Genomic DNA, 19577 nt, shown 5'->3' with positions numbered 1-19577 from the left:
AAATAGAAAGTGCTATCGGAAGACTAAAAGAGACATAGCCAAGAAAGAGAAAACTAGAATAAAAATGAGAAACAATGCAAATAACTAACTATAAACTTAGATGTTTTCAGCAGTCTATACAGTAGGCACCAACAAAACCTTGAATTCTCCAAGAGTGCGCTACACTGCAGGGCTTAACTCGAAATAAGCTACACAAATTGAACTGCGTCAATTGCGTAGCTTATTTCAAAATAGCTTATTTTGAAATTGGGAGCGGCTACACAGCACTTATTTCAATAGAACACTCTTCTTCCGACTTCCTTTACTCCTCGTACAATAGGATTACAGGAGTCAGAGTACAAGTCCTCCAGCCTGACAGTATTTTGACATTATGTCGAAATAACTGCCTGTTGTGTAGATGTGGACTAAGTTATTTTAATTATTTTGAAATAATATTGCTGTGTAGACATACCCTAACAGTTTTTACTGCAAAATGGTATAGTCAACAAAGAAGCTCAATAGGAATCATGAAGTAGATTAAAAATATATACATTTTATGAGAATTGTGAAACAATTATTGCACTTCCAGAAAAGTCAAATTATCTTCTTCATAAATTCAACATTTCATAACTGAGTTATTAGCAAAATAATCAACAAAATTTCAAATTTTGTGCAGACAGTTAAAATACACACTAAACATCTACAACTAACACACGTGCTTTGGAATTCTATTAGGTTACGAGGAGCTCTTCAAGCTACGGATACTCTCTCATGTGATTGTACCACACAACTGGGTACTGATCAGGCATTTAGATATGATGAGTATCAGTCTTAAATAATAATGGGTGCATTTCTTTCCAAATATTTATGGAATTTAAAATGCAGTAGAAAAGTTTAACGTATGGAATGCTAGTGGTTCTTAACTGTGCATGCATCTACATTTCATTATTCTACTAACTAGTGATTATGTGAATATATTTTTAGCAGGCATGGAGGGATGCCATGCAAGTAGTTTGGAGACATATGGATTTCACTAATGCTAAAAGTAAAAATTCAGAAATTTGTGTAAAAGTCTGTGCCTTGTAATAGAGGTACATTGGGGCAGGGAAGTGAAAGCTTAACCTGTTAACCAGCAAGCATCATTCTTAATGGATGATGCTTATCCGTTCCAGTTAACCAGTGGGGGCTGGAGCAGTCCCAGTCTGCAGCGGTCAGGGAGGGGAGGCTATAAGTAGGGGCTAATCTGGGATGTCCTGAGCAGTCTCTGTATGTGGCAGGGGAGAGGGGAATCACAGGCAGGGGTTGCTCCAGCTGGGCTAGAGCAGCCGCTACCTGTCACGGTGATGAGTTGCTCCAGCCCAGCTGTGGGGCAGTGGCATGTGCAGGCAACTCCAGCCTAGCTTACTTCCCATTTAACTGATTAACCAATTATATGGGATTTTACATCTCTAATTGGGGGGTGAGGGCATCATCTGATGTAGAAAACAGTAGGAATCTATATATTATATTAGGCTATAAGACTATACACAAGGGCTGTGTCTACACTGGCCCCTTCTTTGGAATAGTCATGCTAATTTAGAACTTTGGAATAGGGAAATGCGCGGGGGATTTAAATATCCCCTGCGGGATTTAAATAAACATGGCCGCCACTTTTTTTCCGGCTTGGGGAAAAGCCAGAAAAGAGCGTCCAGACTGGCGCGATCCTCTGGAATAAAGCCCTATTCTGGAGGATCTTGAAAGTAGGAATAAGAGATCCTCCGGAATAGGGCTTTATTCCGGAGGATCGCACCAGTCTGGACGCTCTTTTCCGGCTTTTCCCCAAGCCGGAAAAAAAGTGGCGGCCATGTTTATTTAAATCCCGCGGGGGATATTTAAATCCCCCGCGCATTTCCCTATTCCAAAGTTCTAAATTAGCATGGCTATTCCGAAGAAGGGGCCAGTGTAGACGTAGCTATGATGTATAATGATTTGATGTATAACGACTTGCTTATAAGATCTATCTGCTTCTATTTCTCGCTCTGTCTCTCATGATTAAATAATGTTACTATAAGGCTGTGGTTCTCAGTTGGTGGTCAATGGAGACTTTTTTGGTGGTCCACAAGAATATTGTCCAATGTCAAACGGCGTGAGCAGGCACTGCCGTTAGGCTGTTTTACGCCATGTTCACAAGCATGCGGCATGTCATCCATAGCATCACCTAAGACGCAACCGCAACATGGTCTGGATTGGGTAAATCTTGTGGGTGTCACCACTGATGGTGCACCTGCCATGCTGGGCTCAAGATCGGGCTTCCAAACACTGGTGAAACAGCGAGCTCCAATGGTAACCGGAGTTCATTGCTTCATTCATAGGGAAGCTTTGGCGTCAAAAACATTGCCTCATCAACTGAACGCCATTTTCAAAGGCTTGGTGAAAGTGGTGAATCACATCAAATCATTGGCTCTGAACACCAGGCTGTTCAAAAGATTTTGCCTGGACATGAGTTCCGACTTTGATGTGTTGCTGTTCTACACTTCTGTACGGTGGTTGTCAGCAGGGAACACACTCAGAGTTTTTCAATTGAGAGAGGAGTTGGATTTCTCTCTCTAGGCTCAAGGGAAAGAGGAATTCCGAAATGTGCTGACGCAGTCAAATTTAGAACTTGCGTATCTTGTCGATATTTTTGGAATCTTGAACAAACTGAATCTTCAGCAGCAAGGGAAAGGTGCAAATCAATTCTCTCACCAAAGCATCATCAAGGCTTTTCTTAACAAATTGGAATTCTGGATCGTAAGAGTCGAAGGCAATAATTTGGTTCAATTTCCATATGTGGATGCCATGCTTGGGGAAAAAGGAAGCCATTCGGACGCAAATTCTCGATCATTTACAGACGCTACGAGACGAATTCCAATGATACTTTCCGGAGGTGGACATAAAAAGGGATGGATTATCTTTCACCAGGAATCCATTTACAACAGATGTTAATAGTGTTCTAGAGGATCTGCAGGAGGAATTCTTGGATCTGAAAAATGATTTTGCGGCTCAAGACATGTACTAGCAGTCTACCATAGAGAAATTTTGGGCCAGCATGACCGGGAGTTACCCAAATCTGTCAGCACACAGTCAGATTTCTTTTGCCATTTGCATCAACTTATATGTGAGAGACTGGATTTTTGTGTTTGTCACACATTAAGTTCAAACAGAGAAATTGGCTCGCAGTGGAAAGCGATATTCATTGTGCATTATCAAGTACCACTCCAAACATTGAAAAGCTTGTCAGTGAGAAGAGAATCCACTAATCTGCTAGTAAGAAATAAATTTCCAACCAAAATGTTTGTTGTCTGCTCATTTTTATCATGTATCAAAAAGAAGTTGGTCCACGAACATTTTTTGAATGGCCTGGTGGTCCATGGACTGAAACGAGTTGAGAACCAGTGCTATAAGGCCTTGCTCCCTATCAGCATTAAGATATACCTCTTGTCTTCATCACCAACTAAATTGTGTCTTCTAGTAATTATTCATCTTTTCTGAAATTCTGTACAATTGTTTGGTGTGAGTGGTGGGTGGGTGTGAGTGAAAGCCATCATAGTTGCCCACGTGATCAGGAAGTGGAAACTTTGAAGATAACAAGGAAACATGCATTGTGTCTTGAGGCTGAATTAAATTAGCAGCATTAATGAACCCTGGAGACAGGCAGAGACCCTCCAAAGAGTAAGAAAAAACGACGGGCAGCCTGACAATCCTCATCAAAGGGTAAATCTGGAAAACAGATTAACACCTCCTAAGGGTGGATGATGGCAACATGACACTGCAATATCCATAGATCCAAGTGGGAACTTACATGTATAAGAAGGGAAGCTCTTGCTATGGGACTCTGGGTTCAGTCCTGCAAGCCAAGCCTCAGAGGCGTCTCAGTGGAACCCCCGATTCTTCACTCAATCAGCCTTGCCTGGCCAGTAAGACTTACTTGAGCCACCATGGACTGGTAACTATGAACCATCTGCAGGATGTACGTGTGTGCGTGCATCTTTATAAAGCATATAAAGCATTGCTAATCCCCTGAAAAAGATCCCATGTGCTTCTTATAAGCATAACATCTAGGCCATTTATTCCAGTGTTTAACCACCTTGACAGGTAGGAACTTTTCCCTAACATCCAATCTAAACCTTCCTTGTGGCAATTTAAGCCCATTGCATCTTAGTCCTGTCATCAGAGGCCAAGGAGAACAATTTTTCTCTCTCCTCCTTATAAGACCCATGATTTGAAAATCACTTTAATATCCCCTCTGAGTCTTCTCTTTTTTAAATTAAACAAGCCCAATTCTTTCAATCTTCCCTCATAGGTCATAATTTCTAGACCTTTAATCATTTTTCTTGTTCTTCTCTGGACACAATACTCTAATTGAGGTCTGATAAGTACACAGCAGAACGGAAGAATGACTTCTCGTGTCTTGCTCACAATACTGTTAACACATCCCAGAATCACGTTTACCTTTTTTTGCAACAGCGTCACACTGTTGACTCACGTAGCATATTGCCGCACTTCATTTGCATAAGTAATTAGGAGCTGGTTTTGCACAAGAGGTTTTTTTCCAAAAAAAGGCACCGTCTACACAGCGCCTTTTTGCACAAAAAGCCCCCTCTTGCACAACAGCCGTTCTTCCTCATTTTTTCAGGAAGAATGGCTCTTGTACAAAAACGGCTCCTAATTATTTATGCAAATGAAGTGCGGCAATATGCTAATCCACACTTCATTTGCATAGGCTTTTGCGGAAGAGGGAAGCTGTGTAGATGTAGCCTTGGATTATAAGCTCCTTGAGGACACAGACTATATTTTTGTTCTGTGTTTTAAGTACATCTAGCACAATATAGTCAAGAAGAAAGGATCGTAGGTGCTGTAGTAATGCAAATAAAAATAGTAAGAAAGGAATCTGACAAAGAAACAAGGAGGAGATAGTTGCATTGCTTATACATTTTCCCAGAAGCGTTATTGAGAAATATGAAACGGTGCTGTAAGTGGTAGGTAAAACAGCAAATTACAGGGAAAGCTGGGCATGCTTAGTTATTCTGTGTGGGTGGCACATGAGCAGTCCAGTCATACACTGGCTCTGTGAGGGGCTGTGGCATGTTTAGCGAGAATGGAATCTTTGGAGATTTTAATCTGCTAAATTTGAAGAAGTCTCTATTGAGCATATTCAAACCAAGATTATTCAAAAGCTCATAACTCAGAAAAATGTTGCTGAGTTTTCATGAGAACTGCAGAAAATTCATCCTTAAATCAAAGGCCACTCTCCTATCAAAATTCAAATGCCTGATCAAGAGCACAGAGTAGCCTAAACATTTAAAAAAAAAAAGATCTTTATTTTTACTTGGGCAAGGCAATGTTTTTCACTAGCCTTGATCCTGGAAAAGTCTGAATAATTTTAGTTGAATTAAAAAAAAAAAAAAAAATCAGACTGAGATAACCATCAAACATGGAAAATTATAGTCCAAATAGTTTAAGTATCACAACATTATAAGTGACTGTAAACAGAATCTTGCAATGGGGACATTTATAACAGTAATGCTACCAGGCTCTCCTGTAATGATTTTTACATTACAAATGGTAGTAGGCACCATAATGTTTTTTATTACGGTTACAGTAATTCTCTCTCATCACAGAATATTAAGTTATATTTTAAACTTTACTTACCTAACATTTTGTGGCCTCAATTTATCCAGCACCATCTCTATTAAATCAGGCCTAAATTCTTCAAGTAAATATTCAGCAGCAAGCACTTCTTCTATGGGATAATACTAAAAATAACAAAAATAATAAAATAAGAGTAAGTCATATTTTTCAACTAGAAAACATTTTAAAGCAAAAAAGGCTTATAACACATTCATTTAAAAAACCGAATTCAAGAGTAATTATTGCAAAGAGAATTTTTATGTTAGGTTCTGTATATATTATACCGTAACAATATAAAGAAACATCCCTAACTATAGTAGTTATTAATATAAAACTAAGTAAAAATAATATGGTAAAATAGTGACCCCTGGAGGATGTTTTTAAAGTTAAGAGCAGTAAATAGTAGCCCTGGATCTACACACTAAGTAGTTAATTTGAAATAACTCCTTTATTTTGAAATAACAAGCAGAGCATCCACACTACCAAGTACGTTAGTTTCAAAGTAACAGAGTTTAAAAGAAACCCAACAATCTGTAATTTCTTAATAGCCTTGCAGTCTTAGGCACGTGCACACAGAACCTCCTGCATTATGGGACACAATAATTAGATCATGGTCTTAAAAAGGTGTTTTGTATGATCAAAACAAGAAAATATACTTGGTAAAAGATACTTGGTTGCTAGATGTTACAGAGCAACTGAAAAAAAGAAAGATTAATGATGGAAAACTTATGAAGGAGAAACTGAAATCAGTACATCTTCTAGATATCTTGACTATAGGTCTGTCTGTCAAGCTGGACCTGCTCAATTTCTGATGCTGCTTGTGCTGAGCCTTTTCAGAGGAGCAAGATTTGCAAAGGACTTGGCCCCCATTCTTGCACATTTTCTGCTTCAAGGGGCCCAAAGCTTGAAAGTATAAAATAGCACATCAGACTTCTGTCTCAGATACATAGTATACATTGCATTTCCATCTATACAAGTGTTTGTATGGTTCTAAGAACCATAATATCTGGGTGCTATATATGAAAATATCATTTGACTGTCTCTCCTCCTCCTGTACCTGAAGCACAACTAGCTTTACTGACTATATTTGGAGAGTTATATGTATATTGATGTATGAGAGCAAGACTGCTTATCTGGAAAAATCATATATTGAGTTTTTGAGATGAATAGAATGAATAGAATCTGGCTTTCATAATAAAATTACATACTAAACCCTAATCTATTTTAGGCTTCAGAGTAAAATATTCGAAAGGTATGAAATGTCAGATTTATGGATTCAGAGTAAAATATTCAAAAGGTATGAAATGTCAGATTTTGGTGCAACCTTTATTTTGTCCCGTGGGGGGAAAAAAAACTTGAATTATTTAGGTTTGGCTCCATGCTATTAACAGGAGATCAGCTGGGCCAAATTTGTGGAAGTGGTTTTGTGACCTGGTGCATGGGCTCACAATATCATTCATTCAAATTTGGCCCAAGCAGTCCCCAATCATCATGACAGAGGTGCAGTTGCGCTAAACCTGAGTGGCACTTCAACCCTACAGGTTACAATACCCAGACTGGAGAACCAAGTCCTGCCTGCTGCATGGGACAGGCTGCAGGAACTACTATGTGGCCTTTTAAAACAATCTGGTGAGCTAATGCATGAGCTGAGATACCCTGAATTAGAAAACAACTCTCACAGCAGTTTTCAACCTGTGGTCCATGGACTCCTGGGAATCCACAGACTTCATCTAAGGGGTCCACAAAAGCTTGTCATTATCATAGAAAAGTGGTTTTTAAGTTGGGGTCCACAGACTATGTTTAAGATTTCCAAAGGAGTCCGCACCTCCATTTGAAATCTGTTATAGGCCAATAAATTAAAAAAAGGTTGAAAACCATTGCCTTAGAAGACATCATACCCAAAGAAGGACAAATAGGAAACAACCTGGCAGTAAAACTTTATTTACAATGGGCTAGACTAGTCCAAAATTTACTCTCTCAAAGTTCTATTTTCCTAAATAAATACAAAGCTCTGCATCTCCATTTGATAAACATGTAATTACTTTTAACCAAACAAAATATTAATGTACAGTTTATTTTACAAGATGACCTCCTCTTGAGTTATGCTAAATAGATATTACCTTGAAACACCAGAGGACAGCAGAGTAACTAAAGTATACTGATCAGATTGGTTTGAGTCAATCTTTCAGTTTCAGACCATATTATTCACCAGTGGCAAGTAAACAAAAATGTAATATTTCACTAGTTTGTGGCTAGTCATAGGCAGAATCAAACTTAATATTTACAATTAAAAAGACAGCAAAAGAAAAAAACTGGTACTCAGGTTAAACCTTTGTCTCTGGAGTACTCCTAGCAATGACCCAATATGTATAATCATTATACACCTATTATTAAAATAATTAATCCCTACAGTTTCTCAAATCAGTACCAATGGGGGTTTATGCATTTATATTGGCCACTGCCAGAGATGATATCCCTGAAAAGAATTGCCTTAATTGGTCTGTCTATAGTACAGTAAAAGTCCGATGGTCTGGCATCTGATGGTCCGGCACCATCAGGAACCCAGAAGTGCTCCGGGTAGCCGGACCATTGGAGCTGCTCTGCCCCCAGCTTCCCCGATTCAGCAGCTGCTAAAACTGACCAGCGGCTGAATCGGGGAAGCGGGGGGCAGAGCAGCTGGAGTGCTGCCAGGTAGGTCCTGTAGCGCTGCCCCTCGGGGCGGCGGGACCAACCCGGCAGCCCCCCAGCTGTCCCTGATTCAGCAGCTGCTGAAACTGAGCAGCGGCTGACTCCAGGAAGCCCGAGGCAGAGCAGCTCTGGCTTGGGCTTCCTGGAGTCAGCCACTGATCAGTATCAGCAACGGCTGACTTGGGGACACCTGGGGCAGAGCAGCTGGGGTGCTGCCACGTTGGTCCCTGCAGAGCCAAGGAGCGGCGCTGCGGGACCAACCTGGCAGCACCCCAGCTGCTCTGCCCCAGGCATCCCCAAGAGCAGCTGGGGTGCTATCGGGTTGGTATCACAGCGCCAAAGGTTGGCGCTACAGGACCAACCCAGCAGCACTCCAGCTGCTCTGCTGCAGGCATCCCCGATTCAGCCCCAGACCCCTCATAGTCCTCCCTTCTGATAGTACGGCATATCTGATAATCCGGCACCTCCTGGGTCCTAAAGGTGCCGGATTATCGGAAGTTTACTGTAAATCTCAATACACAGAAATACCATTTTTGAAAAAGGACACTGAGCTAAGTTTAGATGTCTTATGAAAAAGTTTGCCTATTACTACTAGATTTTTTGCAAACATATTGATAAGTGTTTGATTAAAAAAGAATCAAAATGTAATCGGAACATACTCTTGGTTTGGATTTATACTTTCCCTCTGGAAGCCAATATTCAGCTATCTACAGTATAAAAAACAGCTAGAACTGGGTTTTATTCATTGGTAAAAATAGAAATGAAATTAAGTAAATTGCAGAAAGTAAAAAATATCTTAACTGGTAAAAATCAACTAGATTGAAAAAATGCATTTCTGTTTTTAATCATCTAAGGTGTTAGAATAGGTGATTTTTTAAAAATATTCCTTTAACAGAAAATGTCTCCTGCATATAATTCTTAATATTGTCATCTTTTAAAAAAGTTTAAAAATTGTATTCTGGTTCATTATAGACCTCTTTTTCTTTAATACTGCACAATAGAACTATCAGGAAAGTGCACAGTGAGGAAATTCACAAGATTTCACAAATTCACAAGTTTCAGGCCTCTTAAGAGACAAATCATATGGCCAGCCCAAAACTGAATAATCAGTTCTACCAAGCCAGAAGAAATTCTTATCTCTTGATTTGTTACTTATGGCAGTCATTATAGCAAAAATGTTTCTTTTACAAATTCTAGACTTTTTCAAATATCTATTATAGGTTTTTATGCAGTGCAATTCTAAAAATTAAAATATGGAAGTTACTTACTTGATACTCAACGTTCGAGATGTCCCTATATGTATTCTATACATGGGTACACACGTGCACGACGTGCCTGAGTCCAGATTTATTTATTTACTTTCTATAAGCTATACCCATTGACCCACGCACCTGCCACAAAGGACATAAGAATGGAGTGGGCTAATGTCACTCCATTTCCTGCTCTTACTGCTGTCCAAACAATCCATAGCACAAGGGATGGAGAATGAATAGTGGAATACAGATAAGGATCATGAATCTTGAAGAACCTGCAGTCACAGGTAAATAAACTCCATTTCTTCTTTGACTGATGGCCTCTATATATATTTTACATACGGGAACTTAATAAGCAGACTTTAGTAGGTATTTGTTGCAATGATGCAGAAGATAACTGACTGTAATACTATTGTCCCCACAGCTATATCCAGAGTGAAAGACTGGACCAGACTGTTTTGTGAAGATACATACAGGGCTTTATTTACATGGCCACTTTTAGGGATACAGTCAACGCTGCTTGCCCTCTGATGAAATGAGCCCTCTTCTCTTCTGCAGGGGGAATGCAAGCTAGTTGGTAGCAAAGAACAATACAACTAGAGATGCATTTTCAAAGTCTATGTGTCAATATAGCTGAATCTCCAGATCTCTTTGCTACTGAAAGGAATAGTTTAGATGTATCTCTAATGTCCTTTGTAGATAAAAGGCCGAAGCCTTTCAGATGTTCAGTGAATGCAGCCCTCTCTCTTCATCTAAGACGTAGTTTAGGAAAAATACTGGTAAACGAATGGCCTGACTCATGAAACTTGGAAACTACTTTAAGGACAAATCCAGGATAGAGACATGACACCTTTCCTTTATAGGCAGTAGTATATGGCAGATCTGCCATGAATGCTCCTCCCTCCACTCACTGAGTCACCTAACTGATATGGCTATTAGAAAAGCAACCTTCATATAAGCCACAAGGCACGTGGCTAGAAGCTCAAAGGAAGGTTTAGTGAAAGATAGAACAAAACTGAGACCCACTAAGGTGTGAACTTCACCAAACGTGGGAATGATCTGAGGGGACCCTTCAGAAATGTATTTGTGATAGGATGAGTGAAGATCATATGATTATCCACTGGAGAGTGAAATGCATTGATTGCTTGTAAATGCACTCGTAGAGAACTGAGTGTAAGATCTGAAGACTTTAGGGGTATGTAGATATTCTAGGACACAAAGGATTCTGCATTAAGTGGCACGACTAAACCCAAGAGAATAAATAAATGTTTTTCTGAGTAACAGCTCCTTATAGAGTCTTTTCTGCTTTAATTAAGAATGGACTGCATCCTACTGAAACAAGGGTGCTCAATTTTTGACAGCTATCCAAATACCAGGGTCTGAGTTGCAGTGGTCCCAGATTGGGGTGCCTGAACTTGCCCGTGTTGTAGTAGAAGATCCAGCAAAAGAGGAATGGTGTTCACAGGTGACTTGAGCTAAAAACTTCAGTAGGTCAGTAAAACCAGAACTGTCTTGGCCAGTTGGATGAAATAAGGATGACTTGAGCTCTGTCACGAGGAATCTTCCATAAAGTTTATGGTATTAATAGAATAGGAAGGATCTTTCCATTATATCAGAAGGGCATCTCTAATCAAGTCTCTCTCTCTTGGGCTGTTCTGGAGCAGTATCAAGGATGTTTCCTGTTTGTTTGAATGCAAAAAGGTCCCATTCTCCATCTTGACCGATGAGGAACTCAAGGAATCTCCTATGGACTGGATGAGTATCTGTGAAAACATGTATCTTTCATGTCATTAGGGTCCTCCAGTTGTTGTCAAATTGAGTAAGACATGGACTCCAAAAATCTGAGGCGGGGAAAGAAGAGGCATCAATATGAGGACAAGGATCTCAATTGCCCCATCAAAAGAAACCTTTTCCTTGAGGTGGGAGGGCTTAGAACATGATGTGGTGGTGGATGTTGCAGAGGCTTGGTTCCTACATCTATAAACATTCTGTCTCTTAAATGGTGGCTCCCAAAGATGTTAGTGATAAATTAATCTTACCCTATACCTGTCTATGATGTTCTCTCTTGCGGGGTGGAAGTATAGATGTTCAGCAAGTGAAGTGTTGTCCTCAAGTCAATGAAAAAATTAATCTGTCTTCTTCTGGAATAGACTGATTGTAGGAAAGGATAGCTCTTGGGTGGTACTCTCAACTTCTCTAGAGCAGTGGTCTCCAACCTTTTTATGCCCATGATCACTTTTTAAATGTCAGAACAAGCCAAGATCTACTGCCCCATCCTTCCACCAAGATCCCACCCCTTCCATGAAGCCCCACCCTCTCTGTTCTCCTCCTCCCCAACACTTGCTATCCCTAGCCCTTATACACTCTCAGGGTACAGCTACACTGCCGCTTTTTTTTCCCAATTCTTCTGTAGGAAGAGGTTTTTCCAACATTTGGCCTGTCTACACTGAGCCAAATGTCAAAAAAAGTCCTTCTTTTGGAAGCCCCTTTATTCCTTATGGAATGAAGAATACAGGGGTTACCAAAAGAGCACGTTTGTTCTTCCGCTAAAAAAAGCGGAAGAACAAACGCGTCCCTGGATGCGCAAGAGTTTTTCTGGGATACCTCTGGAATCCCGGAAAAACTCCTGAAGTCTAACCAGACCCTCAATGGGTCGAGACAGTATATGTGGGCTCTGGGGTGGGAAAGAGGGATTTGGGTGTGGGAAGGGGTGAGAGGTGCAAACTCTGGGAGGGAATTTGGATGCAGGAGGAGGTGGAGAAGGAGATGCTGGCTCGGGGAGGGGGCTCCAGGCTGGGGAGTGTTGGGCTCAGGTGGAGGGTTGGGGTACTGAGCAAGCCACAGGCTTGTGGATGTGAGGATGCAGGAGTTTGGGTTGGCGTATATGAGGGGCTCAGGGAGGTTGGAAGTATGATGGGCTCAGGACACAGATTTGCGATGTGTGGATAGTGCAGAAGTGTTGTGGCAGAAGACTGAGGGTGTGGGGGTGCAGGAGTTGATGGGAAGGGCCACTGGACCAGGACTGGAAGACTATAGGATGTGCAACAATCTGTGCTGTGGCTCCTGGGCTTCCTCAAGCTGAATCTGTAGCTCTGTTGTCACCATCTGCATTAGCTCGTGATATTACCTAAAGTCATCTGGCAGAGACAGAGAAGAGGGAGAAACTGCCTTATCCAGTGAAGACAATGAAATCATTCCTGTAACCCTCAGAACTGGTGGATCTGGTTCACCTTCCTCTGAATACTGTGAAGAGGGTGGGCACGAATGACTGGGTGACAACAAAGAGTTCATGCACCAATCCTGACCACATAGAGTAAAACTCCCACAGTTCTCAAAAGAAACAGTAGGCAATGTTCCCTCTTTTTCCATTCATGTGCAGAATGAATTTTGTTACAGTGCACCAATATCAAGGTAATATTCAGATGTGTGCTATCAATAGAAACAAAAAACCTATATACATTATGTATTTTTTTAAAAAGTTATCAAAGATAATTACTCCAGCAAGAACAGATTAGGCATTTTAAGATTCACTACTCAAAGAATTAAATTGAAGCAAGAGAGAAATAAAATTATAAAATGCATAGACCAGTCAAAAAAACACAACAGCACCTTGAAAGAATAAAATGATAGAAAATACAATGTACAATGCAGGAAATATCAATACGTAACAAGAAGAAGCATGTGATGGGAGGTGAGAGAGAGAGAGAGAGAGAGAGCAAGCATATATGTGTGCATGCATGTGCTGGCTGCTGGCGAAGTCTATAAGAGATCGTGCACTCTCTCTTTAAGGCACTCACCAGCAGCTGCCAGCAGCTCCATCCTGCTCCTGAGCACTGCTCGCCCTGCTCTATCGAGATGGGATACATGGGTAGGGAGATATCAGCGACTCCTCTCCTCTCCACAGCAAGCAAGAAGATCTTCGGAGCAACTGGCCAGGGGATCCAAGGCAGGAGCAACAGTTACTGAGCAGTGGGGGGTGGAGGGGAGGAGCACCTTAACACTTGCTGCCTGATGTGCATGCTCTGCTAAACAAGTGTACAAAACCTGACTGACTCTTGAGCAGCTGCAAGACTTAGAGAGTAAGCGTTGTGTCCCCAGTCTAAGAACACAGTCAGTAGGGTAAAGCATCCAGTGGTATAGGGTATAAAATGTCTCTGGGCCGATCATGTCTGGTCAAAGTCTGAAATCCTGCTCTTCTATCTAGGCTTTTGAAGCTGCATCTACCCTGTGCCATAGAGACTCTCATGGGACCTCCAATTCAACAGGTGAGTAGGCTGGATCAGTGGAACCAATGGTACTGATGGCTGCACCTCAAGCACAGCAGGTGAGATGGGAGAATGATTCTGCATTCTTGGGATGGTCTCTTTCTCTGGCATAAGTCAGATCCATCCAGGGCTCTGTTGATATTGGTACAACACTGACTCTAAAACAGGATGGGAGCACTAGAAGCAGTTTATCCTGAGTCGTTGCCATCTGAACCACTAGATCTGTATATCCTCGTCTGCCATCTTTTCCTAACAAGATGATTTTCTCAGGCTCAAATTCTTAGTGCCCCTGCACCCAAGCACTTCTGACTTCAATGGGATCAGAAAGGAATCCTCTCTCTTCAGAGCAGTTTCTGACAAAGACGATTGATTTGTTTCTCTGTCTGAGTGTGCGCCCCTTCTGGGAAGCCTTTTCTCCTGGGAAGTCTTTTCCTTAGGCTTAAAATTCTTCACCTGTGGTTCCACGCTCATGTTCAGAACATGCTCCTGCTCACTTGCTGAGACTGATGTGTGTGTGCAAGGGATGGGTTGGGGTCCACCAGCTCAGATCTGAGTGGGATCTCATTGCCTTCTCCACCGGATATTTTCTAAGTCTCTGGTTCAATTTCAACTGAGAAGAGAAGTGTGTCAGATGCGCTTGGCAAAGATGTGATTCTTGCCTATGCAGCAGAGGCAATGTTGATGTTTGCTGCTCACAGACAAAACAGTAAGGGCAGGAAATACAATTTTGCTTTTTTGGTAGGAATGGACAGATTGTATTCCCCAGGTGGAAAAGAAAGGAGGTAAAATACTAATTATACAATACTATACCATATAAACTACAGGTTGAATCTCTCTAGATCCCATAAAAATTTGTTTACAGCTACCAGTCCTGGCACTCAGTGTTCTGTGCTGTTTATTTATGTCTTCTAATAGCCCAGTAAGCAGTGGAAGTGTTGGTAATGCCGCTAGACAATGTTGCCCTTCTGTGGTTTGGCAAATTCTCTGGTTCGGCACTGGTACTAAACGTCTAAAAATTAACTATATCCAATATACTTAAAGCTGTGATTCAGCAGAAAGGAGCTAAGGACACCAAAGATTACAACTTACATCCTGCAGTGGAACGAAGAAAGTGGAGAGGCATCTGTCCTCTCTGCCTCTAATGCTCTTGGTTCAGAGCACAAGGAGAACTACACATGTGAGGGCTAAGTGACACTGCTTGTAAAAAGATTCCAGACACCAGTGCATGACACACATACATACCCCATGTGTGGAATACATTGCTTGTAGAAGAATAGTAACATTTCTTTCCATTGAGATATTGCCCAAAATACAAATGCTTTACTTACATGCAAAATCCCTGCAAGCTTCGACGTATAACCTCGTGGTCGTTCTTTATCTTTAAATCTGAAAGCCACAGCATTTAGATCCTAAAAAAAAAAATTTAAGCTTATTATGGATGGTGTGATGAATGGGAGGAGCACTACTTTTCTGGACATCCCAGCCATTCAGTTTACTAAACTGCCCGTAAGGGCTAAAATCCACAGATAGTGGATCCTAAAGAGTCTTCAGGAATGCTAAGGAATCCGGAAATGTTGGAAGGAAGCTAGGAGAGCTAATGGAAACAGAGTGTGAGTTTTTTGAATTGGAAGCAGGACCTTTCTGCTGGTGTCTTTGTGTGACGGGAGCAGAGCTGGAATATATGGATTCAGACAGGAAACAAGACAAGGAATATCTAGAACAGGGAATGGTTAGTCAGACGCAATCAGGTCATTTTCATTATTTTTGGGTTTGTTGCACTTCTCTGTGCTAAGCCCATATATTTTTGTAACTTTTAAACCGAATTCCAGAGAAGCAATTCTTTGTGTTTTTAATCTTTCTTTTTTTCAGTTGCTCTGTAACATCTAGCAACCAAGTATCTTTTACCAAGTATATTTTCTTGTTTTGATCGTACAAAACACCTTTTTAAGACCATGATCTGATTATTGTGTCCCATAATGCAGGAGGTTCTGTGTGCACGTGCCTAAGACTGCAAGGCTATTAAGAAATTACAGATTGTTGGGTTTCTTTTAAATTCTCTCCAGAGAGAGGATTAAAGAGCTTCATGGTGGTATCCCACAACAAGAAATTCCGAGATGCACCTATGACATATGCCCCCCCCCCCCATGCTTTATGAAATGAACTTATGGACATAAATATACATAACTCAAAGATGCTTTGGGCAAATTATCTCATGGAACCTATCAATCTTCATGTCACAATCCGCTGGATCTGTTTATCTTATTTTGGTGTACATATCATTCTTGTGTGTAAAGTTAGACATATGGAGTATGGAATGGTGTATGGTTTTTAAATGCGTAAATGAAAGCCATCAAGGGTGATTTCAAGTCTGTGAGGCCTCAATGTCTGAGCAATCATATGCAAAAAGCCTTTTGTGCTTAAGTTTTAGCAGTGGTTGGTAGGGATGGGCCAAGTGACTTGCAATGCAAAAAGGATATTTTTTAAAAACAATAGGAAAGTAGGAATGTTTGATTTTTGTCTGACAGGTGTGGCACACCCAAGGGAAGGAACCAGAGACCTCAGAGAAAAGGAGACTTCCCTGGTTTGGAAAGCTTGGACAGGAAAGAAACAGTTTTAGGGTGAGTTGGTAAGTAAGTTTGTAATAAGTTTGTACTGAAGTTTTAGTGTAGAAGTAGCTAAGCATTTTCTGTTATTTTGAGTTTGCAATCTATTTTGCTCTGCTTGTTCTCACTTATTACCACTTAAATCCTACTGCTTGTACTTAATAAAATCACTTTTATTTTTTATGAAACGCAGTGTAAATAATTATTACCTGGGGGAGCAATCATATAATCATAAAACACTAGAACTGGAAGGTACTCAAGAGGTCATCCAGTCTAGTCCCCTGCCCGCATGTACCGTATAGACCATCCCTGATAAATGTCTAACCAACCTGCTCTTAAATATCTCCAGAGATGGAGATTCCACAACCTCCCTAGGAAACTTATTCCAGTGTTTAATCACGCTGACAGTTAGGAAGTTTTTCCTAATGTCCAACCTAAACTTCCCTTGTTGCAGTTTAAGCCCATTACTTCTTGTCCTATCCTCAGAGGCCAAAGAGAACAATTTTTCTCCCTCCTCCATGTGACACCTTTTTTGATACCTAAAAACCACTACATATCCCTTCTTAGTCTTCTCTTTTCCAAACTAAACAAGCTAAATTCTTTCAGTCTTCATTCATAGGTCATGTTTTCTAGACCTTTAATCATTCTTGTTGCTCTTTTCTGGACCTTCTCCAATTCCTCCACATCTTTCTTGGAATGTGGTGCCCAGAACTGGTCACAATACTCCAACTGAGGCCTAACCAGTGCAGAGTAGAGTGGAAGAATGACTTCTCCTGTCTTGCTCACAACACTCCTGTTAATGCATCCCAGAATCATGTTTGCATTTTTTGCAACTGCGTCACACTGTTGACACGTTGAGTTTGTGGTCCATTATGACTCCTAGATCCCTTTCTGCAGTACTCTTTCCTAGACAGTGGTATCCCATTCTGTATGTGTGAAACTGACTGTTCCTTCCTAAGTGGAGTACTTGGCTTTTGTCCTTATTAAACTTCATCCTATTTAGCTCAGACCATTTTTCCAGTTTGTCTACATCATTTTGAATTATGACCCTATCCTCCAAAGCAGCTGCAGCCCCTCCCAGCTTAGCATAATCTACAAACTTAATAAGTGTTCCCTTTATGCCAGTATCTAAGTCGTTGATGAAGATATTGAACAGAACCAGCCCCAAAGAGAGCCCTGCGGAACCTCACTTATGCCCTTCTAGCAGGATTGTGAACTGTTAATAACTACTCTCTCAGAACAGTTATCCAGCTAGTTATGCATCCACCTTATAGTAGCCCCATCTAAGTTGTATTTGCCTAGTTTATTGATAAGAAATCAGTGTGTACATTCCCCCTTTCGTTGCTAAAAGGAGGCTTACCTAAATAAATCATTTGGGGTTTTGATCCCATTTGGGGAGTGGTATCCCAGGAAGCTGGGCCCAAAACTTTATTTTCATTGGACCTGAAGAGATTCAGTGTCTGCATTGATTCTCCAGGGGGGGAGGGGGAAAGAGAAGGAGGGCATGATTCTCAGTTTTGTACCTTGGCTGGGGGAGACCAGGGAGCTGGCTTAGCAGGACAGGGTGGTGAGAAGCCACACAGAGAGCAAAAACGAGGGTGGCAGTGGCCTTGTCAGCACCCTGGGAATCACTCCCAGGGGTCTTCTGTGACCTCACTCCATCACAGCCTCTTCCTCAGTTTTCAAAGGGGTTTTTGCATTTGGGTAATGGCAGTGTACCATTCAAGCACAGGGAATCAGAGTTTTAAAACAGAAGCTTTTAGTGGCAACTTATTTTCAAGTCTCTTGCAGGCCTCTACCTTCTGTACTCTTAAGCGTCAGAGTGAGGAACAGCCTTGACACATGGGAAAGCCATTTTCATAGTTATTAGACTAATAAGTGTTGACTAGAGATTTGAAGGTTTAACCACTTAACCAGTAAACCTCATCTTAACAGATAAGGCTTACCAGTTAAAGTTAACTGGTGGGGGCTGGAGCAGTTTAACTAGTTACCCAATTAAATGGGATTTTTTACATCCCTAATGTTTAGTTAATATATTTTACACTCAAACAAGTCATTTAATCAAATAACTGAAAATAAGACTGGACATTTGATCAAAAGCCTGTAATTTGTTTACCATTTAAACCACTAGATGAATCAATGGATTATCCTTTCTTGTTCACTATCATATTCAATAAAACATCTCTCATCCAGTAACAGAACCTATCCTGTGATTTTATATCACTAGGTGACTATTTCTTTAGACAGTAGTCTAGTGATATCAGCTATTTCATTTAACTGTTTCAAAAAGCAGCTCAGGACAAAGGACAAAAAGGTGTCAAGATCACAGGTTTCTCACTCCCTATGAGAGCGGACTGGGAAGGATCTGCTCTTGGGCCAGCTCTGGGGCTCCTCTCTCCTTAAATCCTCCCCTGATCTACACATGGGTGTTTTGCAGCTCTTGGAACTTAAACAATAACTTTACATCAATTTCTTACTCCTATGGGCACATGTTAAACACTCAAACTGTCTAGAACAAATAATCTCTCCATTGCTACAGAAGATAATGAATAATACAAACCCTCTATATGCCTCTGCCAACAGAATTATGTTAATTGTGGCATAGGGAAGAAGGGTGGAGCAGAAGTCCCTTCCATTCCCCACCTACTACCCAACTGTTGCAGATGTGCAGTTCCTGTTTCCCTCCCACACCTGTAATGGAGATGGAAGGCTAGGCAAGGGCATTAAAAGGAGAATATAATACTGCTCCTAGGACCTCTGTGCAGCCACAAAGGTAGGATAACGACCTAGACTCAGGGGCGGCCCGCCCATATAGGCGAACTAGGCGGTTGCTTATGGCACCAAGTTAAATGGGGCGCTAAATGGTGCCGCAATATCATTGAGGGGTTTGGAGGGGGGGCACCGATTGCCTGGTTCGCCTAGGGCGCCAGTTGCTGGCAGCTAGTCTAGGGCCGCCCCTGCCTAGACTACTCTCTTGGCTAAGAAATAGCATTCTGTTAGCCTTTTATATTGAAAATACTGGTGTATTTAAAGCATAGATCTCTGCTTCAGTTTTTAATAAATGTTATAGTCATACAAACTGCTTCTGTAAAATTACAGAAGAAATTCTTAAAGGAGTTGGACAGCCATGGAATTTGATT

At 41.1% G+C, this 19577-nt stretch overlaps 1 protein-coding gene across 9 annotated transcripts in view; it reads right to left on the bottom strand.

Moving 5' to 3' along the window:
• Positions 1 to 19577, bottom strand: part of IDE (insulin degrading enzyme) — a 139896-nt gene that overhangs the window by 55707 nt on the left and 64612 nt on the right. For all 9 annotated transcript variants that reach the window (XM_075935171.1, XM_075935172.1, XM_075935177.1 and 6 more), the window contains 2 exons: positions 15163 to 15243; positions 5650 to 5753 (listed from right to left, as the gene is read on the bottom strand). In XM_075935171.1, coding sequence (XP_075791286.1) covers positions 5650 to 5753; positions 15163 to 15243 — 185 coding nt within the window. The remainder of the gene's footprint in view (positions 1 to 5649; positions 5754 to 15162; positions 15244 to 19577) is intronic.

This window comes from Pelodiscus sinensis, chromosome 8, assembly GCF_049634645.1.
Source record: "Pelodiscus sinensis isolate JC-2024 chromosome 8, ASM4963464v1, whole genome shotgun sequence".
Lineage (NCBI taxonomy): Eukaryota > Metazoa > Chordata > Testudines > Trionychidae > Pelodiscus > Pelodiscus sinensis.
This window is presented reverse-complemented; position numbering and strand designations above follow the sequence as displayed.